The sequence below is a fragment of the Erinaceus europaeus genome, chromosome 21, assembly GCF_950295315.1.
Source record: "Erinaceus europaeus chromosome 21, mEriEur2.1, whole genome shotgun sequence".
Lineage (NCBI taxonomy): Eukaryota > Metazoa > Chordata > Mammalia > Eulipotyphla > Erinaceidae > Erinaceus > Erinaceus europaeus.
The window spans coordinates 15,008,972-15,027,688 of NC_080182.1; the positions used below are offsets into that span (position 1 = coordinate 15,008,972).

Genomic DNA, 18,717 nt, shown 5'->3' on the forward strand with positions numbered 1-18,717 from the left:
AGAGGTCTCAAAGTCTTCTGAGAGAAGTTGACAATAATAGTTTCTTTCAGCAGAACAGTTGTCCATTCATAAACCAAATCACTAAAATCAAAACCTGTTTTTTGTTTGTTTGTTTGTTTGTTTTTTGGTACTAGAGCACTGCTCAGCTCTGGCTGGCTTATGGTGGTGTGGAGGATTGAACCTAGTACTCTGGAGCCTCAGGCACGACAGTATGTTTGTACAACCATTATGCTATCTCCCCCTGCAAAAAAAAAAAAGTACATTCCATAAACAATGAATGAATAATCTGTATCTACAAAAAAAAAAAAGTCTTAAACAGGGAATTGGGCGGTAGCGCTGCAGGTTAAGTGCACATGGCGGGAAGCTCAAGGACCAGCATAAGGATCCCCACCTGCAGGGGTGTCGCTTCACAAGCAGTGAAGCAGGTCTGCAGGTGTCTTATCTTTCTCTCTCTCCTCTGTCTTCCCCTCCTCTCTCCATTTCTCTCTGCCCTATCTAACAATGATGACATCACTAACAACAATAATGACAACAACAATTTAAAAAAAGAGAGAGCAACGAAAGGAGAAATAAATAAAATATTTAAAAAAGTTTTAAACATCAAAATATAGCAAAGAAAGTGAGGACAATTCCTCCCCATCACCAGCTCCATTCAATGAGATGGTTCCACTCCCAGAACAAGTGTGAATACAAAAACCCCTGGCCTGAGATCAGAGAGGACAGATAGAGATCTGTTAATCACCTTCCTTCTATATTATTGGAAAAGTCATGGTGTAGTTTTCTATGTTTTTCTAGCAAAAATGCATCATAACTTTCCAACAGCCCAAACATTACCATCATATATGCTCCCCTTATAAAAAAAAAGTCAGCCTAAGTAGCTGTGAGTTGCTAACAATTCAAAAAGAGGTCAAGTAATCAGCTTGGCCAAAAAAAAAAAAAAAATGCTCATCTACATGTTTATAATACTGGTAATCTATAGATAATAAATAAGTGATACACAATTGATAACTATAAGCAAATTATGCTCATTTTCACTGTAAAGAGGGGTCGTGCTCAAAATAATGATTTACTATAGGACACAGCGCTTTACAACTCCACTGCTCATGGCAGTTTTGTTTGTTTCCCTTTCCTTTGGTTGAAAAACAGAGGAACCACACACACACACACACACACACACACACACACACCCCACTGCACCGGCATTCATGAAGCTGCCTATTGCATGTACACACACACACACACACACACACACACACACACACACACACCCTGCACCGGCATTCATGAAGCTGCCTATTGCATGTACTCTCACACAGTACCCAAGTCCTGAAGCAGGTCCCAGCTGCCTGCCCTGGCTTCTCCCATCCTGCTTAGCTTCCCATGGGTGTGTTAGGCTGCTATGGCCATAGACCCTGCCCTGATTTGTTAAATGATCAAAGTAAAAAGATAATGCCTACTATACTAATTGTACTAAGTACATCGTATTGAATAAAAATCAACAGTGTGTCCTTAAAATAATAAATTGCCACCAAAAGCATTCTGTGTAAATTTTCCTTAAGGTCTGATAAAAACCAAAAAGTTGTCATTTAAGCTTATCTGTAAATTACTTAGTCTGTTTGTTGATCAGATTATTTATAGTAATAATTATTCCAGTACCCAATTATACTGGCATCTAAGAAATCACAACACTCACATTCCCACATAAAAACAAAGGCAATTTAAATGTAAAATAATCTTAAAACAATTTCATATTAAGATAAATTGCAGCTAAGTAAAAGTCAAAGGCAGGGAAAGGTTACTACTGGGGTTCAGTGCCTGTACAAGTCCACCATTCCTGATAGCCATTTTGTTTTACAGAAGTGAAGAGAGAGGAAGAGAGAGAGACAGGCAGAGAGAGAGAGAGAGGGAGGGAGGGAGGGAGGGAGGGAGGGAGGGAGGGAGGGAGGGAGGGAGAGGGAGACCTATAACAGTGCTCCACTGCTCATGATGCTCCCGCAGCAGGTGGGGACCTGACCTGAACCAGCATCTCTGCGCACAGTAATGTGTACACTCTACTGGGTGAGCCTGACCCCCTTTCTGGAAAAAAATGAAATTTAAAGAAAACAAACAGCCTGCACATATCTTCAAAGAAAAGTTGTTTTAGTTACACTGTTCATGATGCATACATGTGACAGTGTCATAACTGACTTTTTATGCAGTTCAAAAGCTAGCTGCCAATTAAAATAACATTATGGGGGAGGGGCTATTAACAATATTCAACATATATAGAAAAATCTACTAAAAATAAATATATTGGGGGCTGGGTGGTAGCAGAGCAGATTAAGCACCCAAGGCGCAAAGCGCAAGAACCAAAGTAAGAATCCCGGTTCAAGCCCTCAGCTCCCCACCTGCAAAGGAGCTGAAGCAGGTCTTTCTCTTCCCCTCTGTCTTCCCTTCCCCTCTAAATTTCTCTCTGTCCCATCCAACAACAGCAGCAGCAATGGCCACAACAACAACAAGGGCAACAAAGTGGGAAAAAATGGCCTCCAGGAGCAGTGGATTCTTAGTGCAGCTACACACCAAGCCCCAGAAATAACCCTGGAGACAAAAGTAAATAAATATCTATTTTATAAGACCTGAGATAGTGCTAATTCCTAATAAAAGAACACAAACTTAACACTAAGACTCAACCTTTAACAAAAAATATTTCTCAACCATCAGAAGTAAAAGAAAAACATTCCAATAAAGCAAATCCCTTTCCTTTCAGAATAAGTGCCAAATTCATTCTGTAAAGAGAAAGATTGCTCCTTACACTGAGTTGTCACCTGAAATAGAGTATCTGAGGCACTTTCCACTTCTTCCGTGGAAAAATGATGGGGGGGGAGATGGCTCTCCAGTTGTTGCTAACAAGAAACTGAGCCACTCACTCAGATAACCAGCATATAAACTTCATCACCAAGTCAGCCAGAATGCAACTAGAGAAAACCTCACAAGATCTTTCTCAGATTGTCTAAACAACTGCCTCCTAACTCACTTGACTTTTTCTGTTTTTTGTTTTTTTTCCACCAAAGTTATCACTGGGGCTAGGTGTCTGCATAACAAATTTACCAGTTCTAGTGGCCTTCTCAGTGCCCCCCCACGCCTTTCCCTCCTCTGTCAATTTCTCTCTGTCCTATCCAACAATGACAGCAATAACAACAATAATAACAGGGATAAAAACATTCTCCAGAAGCAGTGCGCTCTAATGCAGGCACTGAGCCCCAGCAATAACCCTGGAGGCAAAGAAAGAGAGAGAGAAAGAAAGAAAAAAAAGAAAAAAGAAGGAAGGAAGGAAGGAAGGAAGGAAGGAAGGAAGGAAGGAAGGAAGGAAGGAAGGGGGAAAATGTTGCCATTTGTGACATGGGCACTATGCTAAGTAAAATAAATCAGATAAAAGCAAATAGCACATGCCACTGGTATGCAGAATCTAAAAAGGGAGGAAGGGGAGGAGGAAAGAGAGAGAAAAAAAAAACCTAAGACATCTTTAAATAACAGTTCTATGAAGCCATATCTATTGTTAAAACTCACGTTTTACAGACAAGAAAAATGATGTCTGGGAAAGCCAGATGTTTCTTCTCCATGTTTTAGTACTTAAAGAAGCTTTGATATGAAGCTTATGAAGCTCTAATATGAAACTTCATAGTTCATATACTCTGGAAAAGAAATATATACCCTAGCTTTTTAATGTGAAAGTAATTTTTTTCAAAAAAAAAAAAAGGACAGGTAAGAAATACAAATAGGTATATACCCAGGTTTCTTTAATTAATTGTTATACTATGGTATAAAAGAGCTGTTTTGACTTTTAATGATTGGGGGGAGGGCTGCTTGACGTAATGGTTAATAACATAAGCCTGATTTAAATTACACCTTTGCCTTAGCCATCTGCCTCACAATTTGTTACCTAATTTCTACACCCTGTTTACTTCTTTTCAAATGAGAATAATTGTCCTGATCTTACTGTTTTTTTTTTAAACTGGGTCCTGATAGTGTAATAATATTTCTAAAAAAAAAAAAAAACAAGAGGCTAAAAAAACCTACTTTGTAAAAATGAAACTATCGCTGCTATCTATATATTTAACAGAACTGAAATCATATGTGAACATTTTCACTCCTACTCAAAAAGTTGTATTTTTTAAGTGCTTCTAAATGTTGCTACTGTGTTGTGTTGCATTGTGTTTTGTTTTGAATATATGACTAAAGAATATTTCTACCTGATAGAAAGCTTTTCAGAAAGTTGTGGGTCAATTACTCAAATTGTTAGCAATTTAGGTAACATTACTTATCCAGCTCTTGAACAAACACTAGGCACAAGCAAGTAAAATATACAGTCTTTAATTGCAAGGGTTGGTTTATAATTTAATCCTCGTACAAAAACTGTATGTGAAAGCTACATTTAAAAAGACTTAAGTTTTATAATCCATAAGGATAACAGAAAAGAGTATAAACTGAAGATTAAAAATGTTGTTTTTAAAAATCTGATTTCTTGGGAGTCGGGCTGTAGTGCAGCGGGCTAAGCGCAGGTGGCACAAGGACCGGCATAAGGATCCCAGTTCGAACCCGGCTCCCCACCTGCATGGGAGTCGCTTCACAGGCGGTGAAGCAGGTCTGCAGGTGTCTATCTTTCTCTCCTCCTCTCTGTCTTCCCCTCCTCTCTCCATTTCTCTCTGTCCTATCCATCGACAACAACAATAATAACTACAACAATAAAACAATAAGGGCAACAAAAGGGAATAAATAAATAATAAAAAATTTTTTTTTAAATCTGGTTTCTTTCTCATGTATAACTCTTGCATCGCTTAAATAATAAAATTGATCTTGGCCTGGGTGGTGGCACACCTGGTTGAGTGCACGTGTTTCAATGTACAAGGCCCCAGTTGCCGCCCAGGGACCCCAACTACGGGGGAAAAGTTTTGTCAGTGGGAAAGCAGCGCTGCAGGTGTCTCCCTTTCACTCTCCCTCTCTACTCCCCCCACCCTCTTGGTTTCTGGCTCTTGATTTCTATCCAATAAATAAAGATAATAAAAAATTAATAATAATAAAATTAGTCTTTTAAAATGTTACGTTTGGTGAGACCAACTAGTCTCGTAAAGCGGTTGAGACTTAGACTGGTAGAGATAAGAGGTATATGTAGTAGAAAGTAAGTATAAGACAACATAGCAAAAGTACACATGATACACAGAGAGTGAAGGGATAAACCAAATTATGAGAACTCATATATGAAATAAGTTTTGTTTGGGAAGGTGTATATTTTGACCTAAAAGTGTGTATTTTGAACTAAGAGCTCTAACTTGTAATAATAATTCTCAAAACCAAGGTTCTTGGGGGGCAGGCATCAGTGCTGTGGATTAAGTGCACTTAGTAGGAAGTGCAAAGACCAGTGCAGGAATTCCAGTTTGAGCCTCCCCCTCCTCCCACCACCTGCAGGGGGTCCGCTTTAGAAGCAGTGAAGCAGGTCTTCAGGTGTCTATCTTTCTCTCCCCTCCCTCTCAATTTCTCTCTGTCCTGTTGAGGGAAAGAAAAAAAAAAAAAAAAAAAAAAGGCCGCCAGAAGTGGTGTATTCATAATGCTGGCAACAAGCCCCAACAAGTGGAGACAAAAAAAATAACAAAAAACCCCAAGGTTCTTTAAACAAGCATCTAAACAATATTTAGATATGGAGTCCTGTTTTCTAACTTAGAAACACTTCACTTATTTTTTTCTCTCAATGAATTTTACTTTAAAAAATTACAATGTTAGATTGTATTCTTAAAGAGAGGTATGTTTTAGAAACAAACATCAAAATATTTAAATATGAGATGATATAAGTCAGGGATTTTCTTGGCATCAAAACAGAGAAAAGTAGGTGACCTTGAGATAACTATAGAAGCTTGATGACAAATACTACTCTAGCCATCACCTTTTCATATACTTATTATTTTCTATTGCAGCACCTGGTAAAGTGTTCGCATTATAGTGCACAAGGACCCAGGTTCAAGTCCCTGGTCCCCATCTGCAGAGGGAAAGCTTCATGAGTGGTGGAGGGCTGCAGGTGTCTCTCTGTCTCTTTCCCTACCTCTCTCCTCCCCTCTTAATTTCTGTCTCTAATAAATTAAATTCTAAAAATTAAAAGAAAAACTGTCACTATTAACAGAGTGATTAACTGTACTCTAAAATTTCTACAAATGTGTTTTTACAACCAGAAACACAGCATAAGAAACTGATAAAATGAAACAGACTATTAAGGTCTACTAATCAAAGTTTTACAAACTAAAAGTGAAGTCATAGACCACTCCTCTGTTGTTGGACACCTGGGTTGTTTCTAGGTTCTGGCTATTATCAATTGTGCTGCTATGAACATAGCTGTACACACATCTTTTTGGGTGGGTGTGTTTGACTGCTTAGGATATATTAGGAATACACTGCAAATCAAATACAAGCTATATATACGAGTTGCTTTGTTTTAAAAAAGTGAAATGTACAATTGTGTGTAGTAACAATGTTAACACTGAATGTTGGCTTAATCCCCAACAGAAGCTAATAGTAGCAATACATTATTCACACACATACCCAAAAGAGGAAGTATATCAGGGACTTATTCTATTATTATTTTTCCTGTTACCCACAAGCAGGAGGCAACATAACACCAGCTTCATTAAAGTTACCCCTCTTCAGAAATAAATCAATAATCCCTGAACAAACTCCTACATTCTTGCAAGGAAATAAGTTGTCACCAGGCATAGAAAAGAAAAATTGTAATTTTCTAGATATTTAAATAAAAAGCACTCATTCTACTACTGAGTGTTATCCCAAACTACACCAATAATTGCAAACACTTAGTGAGCCCAGCACTGTGCTGTGCTCATTTCTCAATATAACTTTGTTTTACAGGTGAGAAAAAGTTAGATTCCTAGTACAAAGTCTCACTGAGTATGTGCTGAAGGCAGGATCCTGAACCATCAGTCTGACATCAAAGCCCATGCTCATAACTGTATCCCCTCTACAGACCTATAAAATCAAACTAGCCTATGATGAATGTGGTATATTATGAACATAAAGATGTGCATGTAACATGACTTAATGGAAGTATCAAGTCTTTAAGTCAATTTGTGGGGTGATGACTTTTAATAAACTAACAAGGAAATATAATCTATAAATGAAAGATTATGGGGCCTGTTACTTCTATTTCCCATGTTCATTTTAGAATAAAATAAAAACTTTAGTCAATAAATCAATTTCAGTTTTAACTGAGTTTATCCAATATCAAATGAGATTCTCTAAATTTATATTTTTTAAATGAATGAAAGTCCTCCATTAAGCTGGGGGGTGTGGAGCAGGAGTTTACATACAAAGCTAACTAACAGTACATTATGACCTTGCTATCAACTGTTAAAGTCAACAAATTCATCCTGAGGAAAATGTATATTTACCACAAAAGAATCAGAGATCGGCAGAGGAAATAATCTGGCATCTACACTCCCCCCCCAAAAAAATGAATGAATGAAAACCATCTGGCTAACTCATTTCAGAAGTTTTTGTTTTAATTCTAGTAACAGGGCTGAATCCTTAATTAAAAAAAAAAAATCTTTTTTTTTTTTTTTGTATGGACGCTCCTCATGGCTTATCCACATAACTTATCTGACACTTTCTCTCTGAATGGCCGGCCGGCCTGCTTTCTGTGGCAGCACCGGGCTGATAATGCGCGACACCGAGTCCCGGGCTAAGTCCCGTGTTCTGCCGGGCGACCCCCCCCCCCCCGGCCTGGATTCCCGCCGCAGAAGCCACTCGGCCCGCGCAAACCCCTCATGCACACGGAGAACCAAGCAGCGAAAACTACCTGCACAGAAGTCCTCCCCCCCACCACCACCCCACATGGCGGCTCTTTGGAACAAAACAGGGTTCATCTAAAGTCCCTGCAAAAAAAAAAAAAAGAATGCGATTTATTTTTTTCTCGCGTCTACGCAGCCAGCTGGCGGGCCTGAGCCTGCCGAGCGAGTCGGAAATGACCCCGAACTGAACTCTCCGGCGAGCGCGAGCGCGCGCGAGACGCGGCGGATTATCGATCAGCCGTGGGAATCGGGGACTCGGGACTCGGGTCTCCGCCGCGGGATCTGCCCGGCACCACGCGGCGGCGGGCGGCTGCTCTCTCTCCCCGGCCGGCGCGGGGCAGCGCCGCTTGGGACGACCCCCTACCGATGGCGGGTCTGCAGCAAAACGGCCGCGACCACAGTGGGTCGCAATTCGCTTCTCCCAGCGGAGAAGACTCCGGAGTAACACGCCGCGACTGCCGGACTCGCATTTCCCAGAGGTCAGCACTTGCATCCGACCTGTGCAGCAGCTGCGATGCAGACAGACAGACAGACAAAGACACACACACACACACACACACACACACACACACACACACACACGCTCACACGACTTTCTCCGGTGTCTTTAAACCACATTTGGAGAAAGAGTGTGACCCACATGAACACACGCTTCACTGTCATCCCCTACCTCCGTATGCCCGACTGCCCTCGTAGGGACTAGGAAGGAAGGAAATAAGAAAAGAAAAGAAGCAAAAAAGGGAGAGGGGGAGATGAAACAAGGCGGGGAGGCTTCCAAGTCATGTTCACAGTTTGCCCCCCAAAGTTTCAAGTGCAGGTCGGGCGCCCGCAGCCAGAGTCTGCAGATGGGTGAAGAGAAGAAAGAAAAGGGGCGGAGAGCGGGAGTTCCGCAGATTCAGAAGCCCCGCCGGGGCGCGCACCCGCGGGACCGGATCCCCCCCCCCCGTGGATCCCCCCGCGTCCCCGGCGGATCCCCCTCCCCGCCCACGATGGATCTCCTCCCCGCCCCCGGTGGGTCTCCTCCCCGGGCCCCCCCCCCCCCCCGATGGATCGCCTCCCCGGCCCCCTGGTGGATTCCCTCCCGGGTCCCCAGCGCCTCCCCCTCCCTCGCCGGCCCCGCGGAATTCCACCCGGGCCCGGCCGGGAACAATGCCGCAGCCCGGCCGCCGCCCCCGGCCGCCCCGACTCACCACCCAGGTCAGCGCCCCGTTGCCGCCGCCGCCGCCGCCGCCCGCCTTGGCCATGGCGGGCGCCTCAGCTCCCAGGCCCCGAGACCGCGGCCGCCGCTGGCGCCTCCCCGCGGGCCGTCGGACCCCGCCGCCGCGCACAGACCGCTCGGCTCGCCCTGCTCCTAGCGGCGCCGCTCCCCGCGCCCCATCGCCGAGACCCGGGGCGGACGCCTAGCCGAGCCCGCTGAGGAGGCCGCGCCGCCCGCCGCCTTCAAACTCGAGGCGCGGCGCCGCGGCGCCCGGGCCTAGCGCGGCGGCCGAGGAAGAAGCGGAGGAGGAGGCGAGGGCAGGTCGGCGGCGCTGCTTCCTCGCGCGGCCGCGGACACTGAGGCCCGAGGCCCGGGGCTGCGAGCGGGGAGCGCGGCCCGGGAGCCGCGGGGTGTCCGGACGTGGCGGGGACGCAGAGGCGCCTTGTCCTTCTTCACTCTGGGTGAAGGCCGGCCCCTCGGGCCGCCCAAGTCGCCGCTGCCGCCACCGCTGCCTCCGGGCCGCCGGGATCAGCCGCGCCGCAGCCCCGACGTGTTCACATCCGCACAGCGACAGGGACAATAAACAGAGCCGCCGCCGCCGCGGCCGCCTCCTTCCCGTCCGGCATAACACCGCACACACACATTCGCACACCCAGGGAGGCAGGCAGGGGGAGGGTGCGGCGGCCGTGCCCGCTGTCAGTCAGCGCCGCGGCGGCCAATCGGAACCTTAGCGCCGCGACCCGTCAGCCAATCCCAAAATTCCAAGCCCCCGGAGGGGCGGAATCCAAGGGGGAAACGTCATTGCGGGTAGCAACCGAAGGGAAGATTTGGGGTTTTTTTGTTTGTGTGTGTCTGTGTCTGTGTGTGTGTCTGTGGGTTTTCCGTTTGAAGCGAGAGCTGGAGGCTGCTGTCAAGGGCCATTCGGGGGCGGCTAAGGGAAAGGGTCGAATTGGCGTCGGGTCGAGTGTGCTGTTTCCTCAAAGACCCGCAAAAGCCCAAGCCCAGGCATTTCTCTCTGCTCGCGGCTGCAGTGAAGGGGGAGGAGGAGAAATGGAGGGAAAGGGGAGGGAGCAGGAAGAAGCCGGGGCCGTCCCAAAGGGAAAGTATTTTAAAAGAGCAGTTGTAAACCGCAGGCGAGATGCTCCAGATCACTGGTGCGAGGAGGACCTGGTGACCCCGGCCTCCCCAAAGCTCAGGGGGCCCAGCAGTGCAAAGAAAGCTCTGCTCAGACCTCCCCCCGTTGAGCTGGCTTCCTGCCTCCCCTCCCCTGGCCCCCCCAAAGGAGGTTGGGTCAGTTCCAACAAAACTGCTTTGTAAAGAACTTAAATGTTTTAAGGGGCTCCAGGAGAACGTTCCAGGGAAAGAGTGTTCAGTGTGCTGTTGATGATTCTCTTTCTACTCTTTGACCTTTCTCTACTCAGAACAATGCAGATATGTCATTGTCACTATCACCTCCGTCCAGAATTGTGTTTGCCGCCTCTTAGGAGGCACGTGTGTGTGTGTGTGTGTGTGTGTGTGTGTGTGTGTGTGTGTGTGTGTGTGTGTATGGCTTTCCGTTGAATTTGCAAATGTAGGCGAAGGAATGGTTTGATTCACATGGAAGCTTTCTAAGAGTCAAAACGAGCTACACCAAAATCTTCTGGCAGATGGAAGGTAGTTGTATTCCTTCCTGCTTTTCAGTGTATTTCCATTCCACAAGTATTATTGGGCACACACTCTGCCACCTTGTGCCAGGCTCAGAGATGGATCCAAAATAAAAACTGGACCAGTTTCAAGTCATTGATAACCTGACTAGTGAGACAGACTAAAATAAATTTGTCATCAAATAAGTCTATAAGGGCACAAAGTCACACCCAATAGTTGTGACAAGAACTACTGGGGGGGGGGTAAGGTGAAAGCACTACTGCCTTGTGAAAAGGTGTTTTTGTGAAAATTCTTCCAACTGCACTTTCCTCTCAAGAAAAAACAAAAATGTGTAAGGTAACATATCTCAACTAACTTTTGAGTCCAGGAACGTGAGGAACTCTGAAATGTGGAAATAATCTAAGCATGTTTTTTTTTCTTTCTTCCTCTTAATTAGTACTCTAGTGGCCATGTAATTTTGAAGTATTTGCTACATTAGTTCAGAGTAATAGACCCTTTCTTTACCTTGAACTTGAGGTGCAAATGTGTAAATCAGACAGGCCTGAGTCTATTCAGGATTCTGAACCTGACCAAATAAGTATCCCCAGCCTCAGGTTGTAGCTCATAAAAATGAAAAGTTTTGACCTATACTTACTAAAACTTTACATCTTCAAAGTACACATAGTTTAAAAGTTTCAAAGGAGTATACTGTTTAAGACAGAGAGAGAGAGAGAGAGAATGAGTGTGTGTGTGTGTGTGTGTGTGTGTGTGTGTGTGTGTGTGTGTGTTTTATAGGTCACAAGTAGAACCTGATCTGGAATTGGCATGTTGCACCAAAGTAAAAGACTTTGGGGTGGGTGGGGGGGAGAATACAGGTCCAAAAAGGATGACAGAGGACCTAGTGGGGTTGCATTGTTATATGGAAAACTGGGAAATTTTATGCATGTACAAACTATTGTATTTATTGTCAAATGTAAATCATTAACTCCTCAATAAAGAATTTTTAAAAAAATAGTTATAGGTAATAAATAGCAGCTAGCTGATAAATTACACAGCTGACTCCTATTTAAGTTTCAGTTTTGAAAGTTATTCCACTACAGATTTTGTAATGAATAAAACTTATACATAAGTTAAATAGTATAATTAATGAAAGAAATTACATTCATCTTCTCACTTTTCACATATGTGGGTTAAACGCACGTGGCGCCAAGCGCAATGACCAGAGTAAGAATCCTGGTTTGAGCCCCTGGCTCCCCACCTGTAGGAGAGTTGCTTCACAAGCCTAAAGCAGGTCTGCAGGTGTCTAACTTTCTCTCCCCCTCTTTGTCTTCCCCTCCTCTCTCCATTTCTCTCTGTCCTATCTAACAACGACAACATCAATAACTACAACAATAAAAAATAACAATGGCAACAAAAGGGAAAATAAATAAATAAATATTTTTTTAAAAGAATTGATTGAATATACATGTAAGGCATCATTTTAAGGCAGAGGTTTATAATGAATGAGAGAAGATAGCTCCATTAAAAGTCTTTTCCTAGAGAGCAACTGGCCTTTTTATCAATGTGCACCAGGTCTCATGTTTTTATAATAAAATCAATTATACCCAACTGTGATCTTTTCTCTCTGAGGTTTTGTCAAATAGACGTCAGTAAGGAGTAGCTATAACAATAATTCCCACATTAAAAGTCTCCTGTCAGGTTTGTCTTGTTTGGAAAACTATTCATATGTGTATATTACATTGAAGACTTGCTCCCCCCTGCCATAGTAGGCAGTAGCCAAAATGAAAAATGGCAAGCACCAAAGTCAGTTCCATGAACTATAAAAATAAAGAGACGTTACTAATGAAACTTTGAATAACTTCCACTGGACACATCCTAACTACTTTAGAATTCTTTTTAGTTGTTATTTCTCTATTGTAGTAGTAAATATATATTGAATGTTAAATACTCAGAAACTAGGAACTCAAAACGATGAAGATGTGATCTTTGCCTTGTTTATACTTTGTATTATGAAATTTAGCTAATCTTCTAAGTTAAAAAAAAGCAAGTCTGTATTTATTTGTTTGCTATTGAACAATAAGATAACTTAGTCAATGCAATTAATTAAGAAGATAATAATTCAAAACTATACTTGCAGATAGCTGGCAAAAGTTCAGCGAAGTTCAACATTGGGATTCAGTTTGGAAGCAGGGGGACTAATCTTGAATCTAATGAACATTTAGAAAGTTAATATTTTAAACTGAAAATTCAGGACCTGCAATTTTACCTCTCCTTCTCACTGTTAGTTCTAGAGGAATCTGGAATGTATTCAAAGTTGTTAGGCTAAGAACAAGAATATATATATATTGACTCATAGTTTGGATACAACAAATGATACTCTGCTTTAACAGCTGGAAGAATGTCCAAACTCATCAGATAAAAAGGGCAACAAAAGCTGAAAAACAGCAAAAGTCTGGCTCACTTAGTAGTGGCCTTTTTGCTCAGTATCAGGCCACCCCATCACCTGGGCCCTAGTCAGGAAATCCTAGGATTCCCCCATAGATATGATGGGCTTAGGCCTCTAATAGGCCCCTCTCTCCAACATCACTGGTCACCTCATTATAAGCCCTTTTGTGGGCCTTTCCAGGACCTTTCCCTCACTATACAGCAACAATGGTAGAGACTTCCCGACCTTCTGAAGAGAGGCTGGATCAGCCAACTCTGCCATTGTGGAAGGACTGGCCATGAAATGAGTTCAGCCTAGAGTCTTTCCAGCGGTGAGTCCCACTTCTGCAGCCCATAAAGAACTTTGGTCCATACTGCCAGAGAAGGAGAAACATTAGGGAAAGATGACTAGAGGTAGAGGGCTCTAAGTTCCGATTCCATCAGGACCTGGAGAGAGAAAGAGAAAAAAGGAAAGATATTCAGAAGTAGCAATAGGTGTGGGTGTAACTTAAGAAGAAAAAGGAGGACCATAGAAAATATGCGCAAAAAGATAGATGGAGATAGATAGATAGATAGATAGATAGACAGACAGACAAATAGCTATAGTCAACCCATACCTGTGCCCTTGATAGAACCACTGCAGTTTCCAATGAAGAGAAAGAGGACAGAGAACTCTGATGGAGGGAACAGTGTGGAATTATTCCTGTTATCTTGTAATTTTTTTAAATCACTAATAATAATAACATGTGTAACTTAATACTAAACTCAATTAATGACTACCCAAGTAATGACCTCTAAATGTTTCAAATTATAATTCAATTTTATACATGTCTTCAAAAATGAGCTCAAGGTAGGAAATAATGTTACTATCATTGTAGTTTTTAGGTATTCAATATAGCAAATATAGTGCACTACTAACACTAATTTATATTTGTGTAATTGTTCCAAACATTTTAATAATATATTTTTACTCTTTTTTTAGATATTGTTATTATTATTATTACTCTTAAAAAATGAATGTAGAACCTCACGTTTCCACTATACAGCCTGTATTTCCCCCAGTCCTAGAACCTTAGGATGGGGCCCACTTTCCTGCATGCTCCTCTCAATTCATATCAAATAATATTGCATCCCCCGATCTCGACCTAATCAACGCACCCCAGCATGCTTCACTTCAGACTGTGTCCAGAGACTTCAGGTGTGCAATGACAACCCTTCAGCTTCATTACTCGGGTGAGACCTTTCCTTTCATAGTATTCTCTAATCCCATTCCAGGTGGTTCACTTCCTAACAAAGTCCCAAAACCTAGATATAGACCAGGTACCCTGAGATAGAGCATATGTTCACATATATCCATAAACTAGGGCAAAATATATACCTGAAAGCAAAAGTACACAATAGTCTGCAGTGAGTACCCCCCAGCACTTTATCTGCACTAGTCCAGCCTTTAGGTCCATAATTGTTCAACAATTTGTTTGGCTGTGTATGTTAACTCTCTTTTCAGCCACCAGGTTCCAGGTGCCAGCAGGACGCCGACCAGACTTCCCTGGACTGATGACCCCACCAATGTGTCCTGGAGCTCTGCTTCCCCAGAGACCCACCCTACTAGAGAAAGAGAGAGGCAGACTGGGAGTATGGATCGACCAGTCAACATCCATGTTCAGCGGGGAAGCAAGAGCATTGGATGCATTGGAAGGTCGATGCATTGGATCGACCTTCTCGTGGTGCATCCCGTGAGTACCCATTCATTGGGGAAACTGACGATCCTTCCTAGCTGACTGAATCCACATGGATCCCAGTCACTTTCAAAGCCAGCAACAAGCAGCTCCTGACAGCTTTCGAGCTGTTGGTCCTGCTCTTTGAGTCCTCCAACTTAATGTTGAGGGGCTATCCTTTGCCAAACGCGTTCTTATTGGTCAATTGGCGATACAGCATCAGGCAGATGTTATTTGCCTACAAGAAACACATATAGCAGTCGATGAAGCTGCTCGATTCACCATCAGCGGATTCGATTTAATATGCTATAATCTCCATCCTAAACATGGCCGAGCCATCTATGCTAAATCGTATCTTGCGGACGTTTACCATACGGCCTCTTCGACCTTCTACGACTCCATTACTATTGGAACTATTCAGCTCGTCAACGTATATAAGCCTCCCAGTGCCTCATGGGATAATGAGGTCCTGCCTAGCCCGAATCACCCAGCCGTTTACGTTGGAGACTTTAATAGTCATCACCAAGACTGGGGATATTCCTCCACTCGTGCTGACGGCTCTATCTTAGCTGACTGGGCTTCAGCGAATGACCTCTCCCTACTATACGATCCCAAACATCCAGGCTCTTTTCACAGTGCTAGATGGAATAAAGACTCATCACCTGACCTGTGCTGAATTAGCACAGTCAACAGCCAAGCCTTTCCCGCTATGAGACAAGTTCTCAAGATCTTCCCACACAGTCATCACCGCCCAGCTATCATTCACATTGGTCTCCAGCTCCCACTGATTCTGTGCTCGGAGAAACTAAGCTGGAACTTTCGGAAAGCAAACTGGCGTCTGTTCAGTGATCTTACCAACAAATCTATTCCTGCAATTCCAATTAACTCTATCCCCTCTGAAGATTCCTACAGGCGCTTCCGCCAAGCCATCTTCAAAGCAGCTTCCCAAGCCATTCCTCATGGGAGACGTGCTGACTATACGCCTTGTCTTGATGCTGAATGCAAGCAACTACTAAAGCAGTATGATGAGTCGGGCGACCCAGATGTGGCTGACCATCTCATTGCCTCCCTGGATGCAGCACGCCACGCCCGCTGGCAACAACTCACAGAAAGTCTGAACTTCACCCACTCAAGTAGGAAGGCTTGGAAGCTTCTTCATAGTCTGGGTGCCGGTAGCCAACCCTCTCCCGTCTCCCATCCTCCCATATCTCCAAACTCAGTGGCCAGTCACCTAACTCAAGTTGGACATGCTAAGATCGACCCAGTCTGGAAAAGAGAAATTTCCCATGAGTGGTCATCCCACTTCCGGTTATCTTGTCCATCTCCAAAACTCTCTCCCTTTACACTGTCTGAACTGGAAGACACTTTGAAGAGGGTTAAACCGGGAACGGCTGCTGGCTATGATAACATCACCCCAGAACTCATTCTCAACTTGGGCCCCGCGGCAAAGAAGTGGCTCACTACATTCCTGTCCCACATCTTGGAATCCGAATCTATGCCCAAAATTTGGCGTCGTGTGAAGATAATAGCAGTTTTGAAACCAAAGAAAGACCCAACACTGGCCGCCAGCTATAGACCAATTTCTCTCCTCTCCATGTGTTACAAACTCCTTGAGAGGCTGCTTCTGTCACGAATTTCTCCTCTTACAGAGAAATTCCTATCACCTGCCCAAGCTGGTTTCCGCCCAGGAAGATCTACCTGCGAGCAAGCCCTGGCCCTCTCAACTTACATTGAAAATGGATTCCAGAAGAATTTAAAGACGGGTGCTGTCTTTGTTGATCTCACAGCAGCCTATGACATGGTCTGGCACCGTGGTCTCCTAGTCAAGATCTCAAGATGCCTGCCTCCATGGGTGGCCAACACTATATCGTTTCTTCTCCAAAACAGAAGATTCCGGGTGCATCTGGGTGACAAGTCTAGCAGATGGAGACTTGTCTCAAGTGGCCTCCCCCAGGGCTCTGTTCTGGCTCCTACGCTATTTAATATTTACATCAATGACCTTCCAGAAACTTCTTCAAGGAAGTTCATCTACGCCAATGACATCTGCTGTGCTACTCAGGCATCCAAGTTTGACATCCTCGAGGAAACACTCACAAAAGACATGTCTCTGATATCTGATTACTATAAAAAATGGCGACTAATCCCTAGCACTGCAAAAACGGTATCATCTGTTTTCCATCTACACCATGCGTCGGCCTCGTGTGAGCTTAATGTGCAGCTTGGTGATACGAGAATCCGGCATGAAGCCCAGCCAGTCTATCTTGGCATTACTCTCGATCGCACTCTGTCATTTCATGAACATCTCATAAAAACTGCAGCAAAGGTGGGCGCGAGGAATCACATCATTGCAAGACTGGTCAGCTCCTCATGGGGCGCGAGCGCTTCCACACTACGATCATCATCTCTGGCATTATGCTATTCCACTGCAGAATACTGTGCCCCAGTATGGTTCATAGCCCCCATGTCCACTTGATTGATTCCAAATTATATTCCTCCATGAGGATAATTTCTGGAACCATCCATTCCACCCCAGTCCCATGGTTGCCAGTTCTTAGCAACATCGCCCCGCCAGATATTCGTCGGGATGCGGCATCATCTAAGTTCATTTCCCACGTCTACGCTCGACCGGACCTGCCAATATACGCGGATATCTTTGCCCACCCTGTCCAACGCTTGACGTCTCGTCACCCAATCTGGTCCCCTACGCCTACACTGAACTTCTCTGTTCCAGACTCTTGGAAACAGAGCTGGCAGTCAGCTGAGGTCAAGAACAAACACCTCATCACAGACCCCTGTAAGCGTCAACCCGGCTTTGACCTGGCACGTTATGATTGGGCCCTCCTCAATCGCTATCGAACAGGCCATGGCCGGTTTGCCACTATGTTCCATCACTGGGGAGCCAGAGACGACCCGAACTGCCCCTGCGGCTACAGACAGACTATGACCCACATAGTCAACGACTGCCACCTCTCCAGATTCAAAGGAGGTCTCGAAACTTTATATCAGGCTCAACCTGATGCTGTTGACTGGCTACGGAAGAAGGGCAAACGCTAGAAGAAGAAGCGGGGAAGCAATTAAAGAAGCCAGACCTTCCACTTTCTGCAACCCACAATGACCCTGGGTTAGACCCTGAGGGATAGAGAATGGGAAAGCTATCAGGGGAGGGGATGAGATATGGAGATCGGGTGGTGGGAATTGTATGGAGTTGTACCCCTCCTATCCTACAGTTTTTTTAATGTCTCCTTTCTTAAATAATTAAATAATTTAAAAAATGAATGTAAAGTCCAAGAGATAACTGTAAGCAGGCCCTGGGGTCAGGCTCCAGCACCACAGTGAAGTCATAAAGGGGAGAGGGCTGCATGCACAGTGGAGTGTTGCTATGATATCTCCTCTCCCTTCTTTCTTTCTTCTCACCTTCTTTGTTTAAAAAATAAAATAGTAAAAAAGATGTCCTGGTCTCAACCTGGGATCATTCCCTAGTGATGCTGCATTAAAACTAAATATATTGTTCATGTTTGTTCATTAATGTATATATATATATTGTTGTTCATATATATATTTGTTTATATGTATATATGCATAAATATATGAACAAATATTTTGGGTGGCTAATGACAGCAATAACAGCCACATTCCTTAGTATTATAACCATTGGAAAGACAAAGACTAGGTCTTCAGTATCTGCCTATACTAAATTCGGAATGTTTGTTTTATTAAGCTTCGTTTATTGTTTCAGAGGTGTTTGACTGTTTTGTTTGGCTTGAAGTTTATCTTGGCCAAGTAAGCTATGCTGATCCTCTAGCTATATCTTTATTTGTACAGACAGGAAGAACATTCTCACTCTCTTTTCTTATGAAAGATCTACAATAATTTAGAACTCCTAACTACTGAATATAATATGGAGAATTTAATTAACATATTAGTAAATTAATAT

General features: G+C 43.9%; 1 protein-coding gene across 2 annotated transcripts in view; it reads right to left on the reverse strand.

Annotated features, from left to right (window-relative positions):
* TOP2B (DNA topoisomerase II beta) overlaps positions 1-9,648 on the reverse strand; it is a 69,667-nt gene extending 60,019 nt beyond the window's left edge. For both annotated transcript variants that reach the window (XM_060180440.1, XM_060180439.1), the window contains exon 1: positions 9,014-9,648. In XM_060180440.1, coding sequence (XP_060036423.1) covers positions 9,014-9,067 — 54 coding nt within the window. In that variant the 5' untranslated portion in view covers positions 9,068-9,648. The remainder of the gene's footprint in view (positions 1-9,013) is intronic.
* Between the last annotated feature and the right edge of the window lie 9,069 nt (positions 9,649-18,717).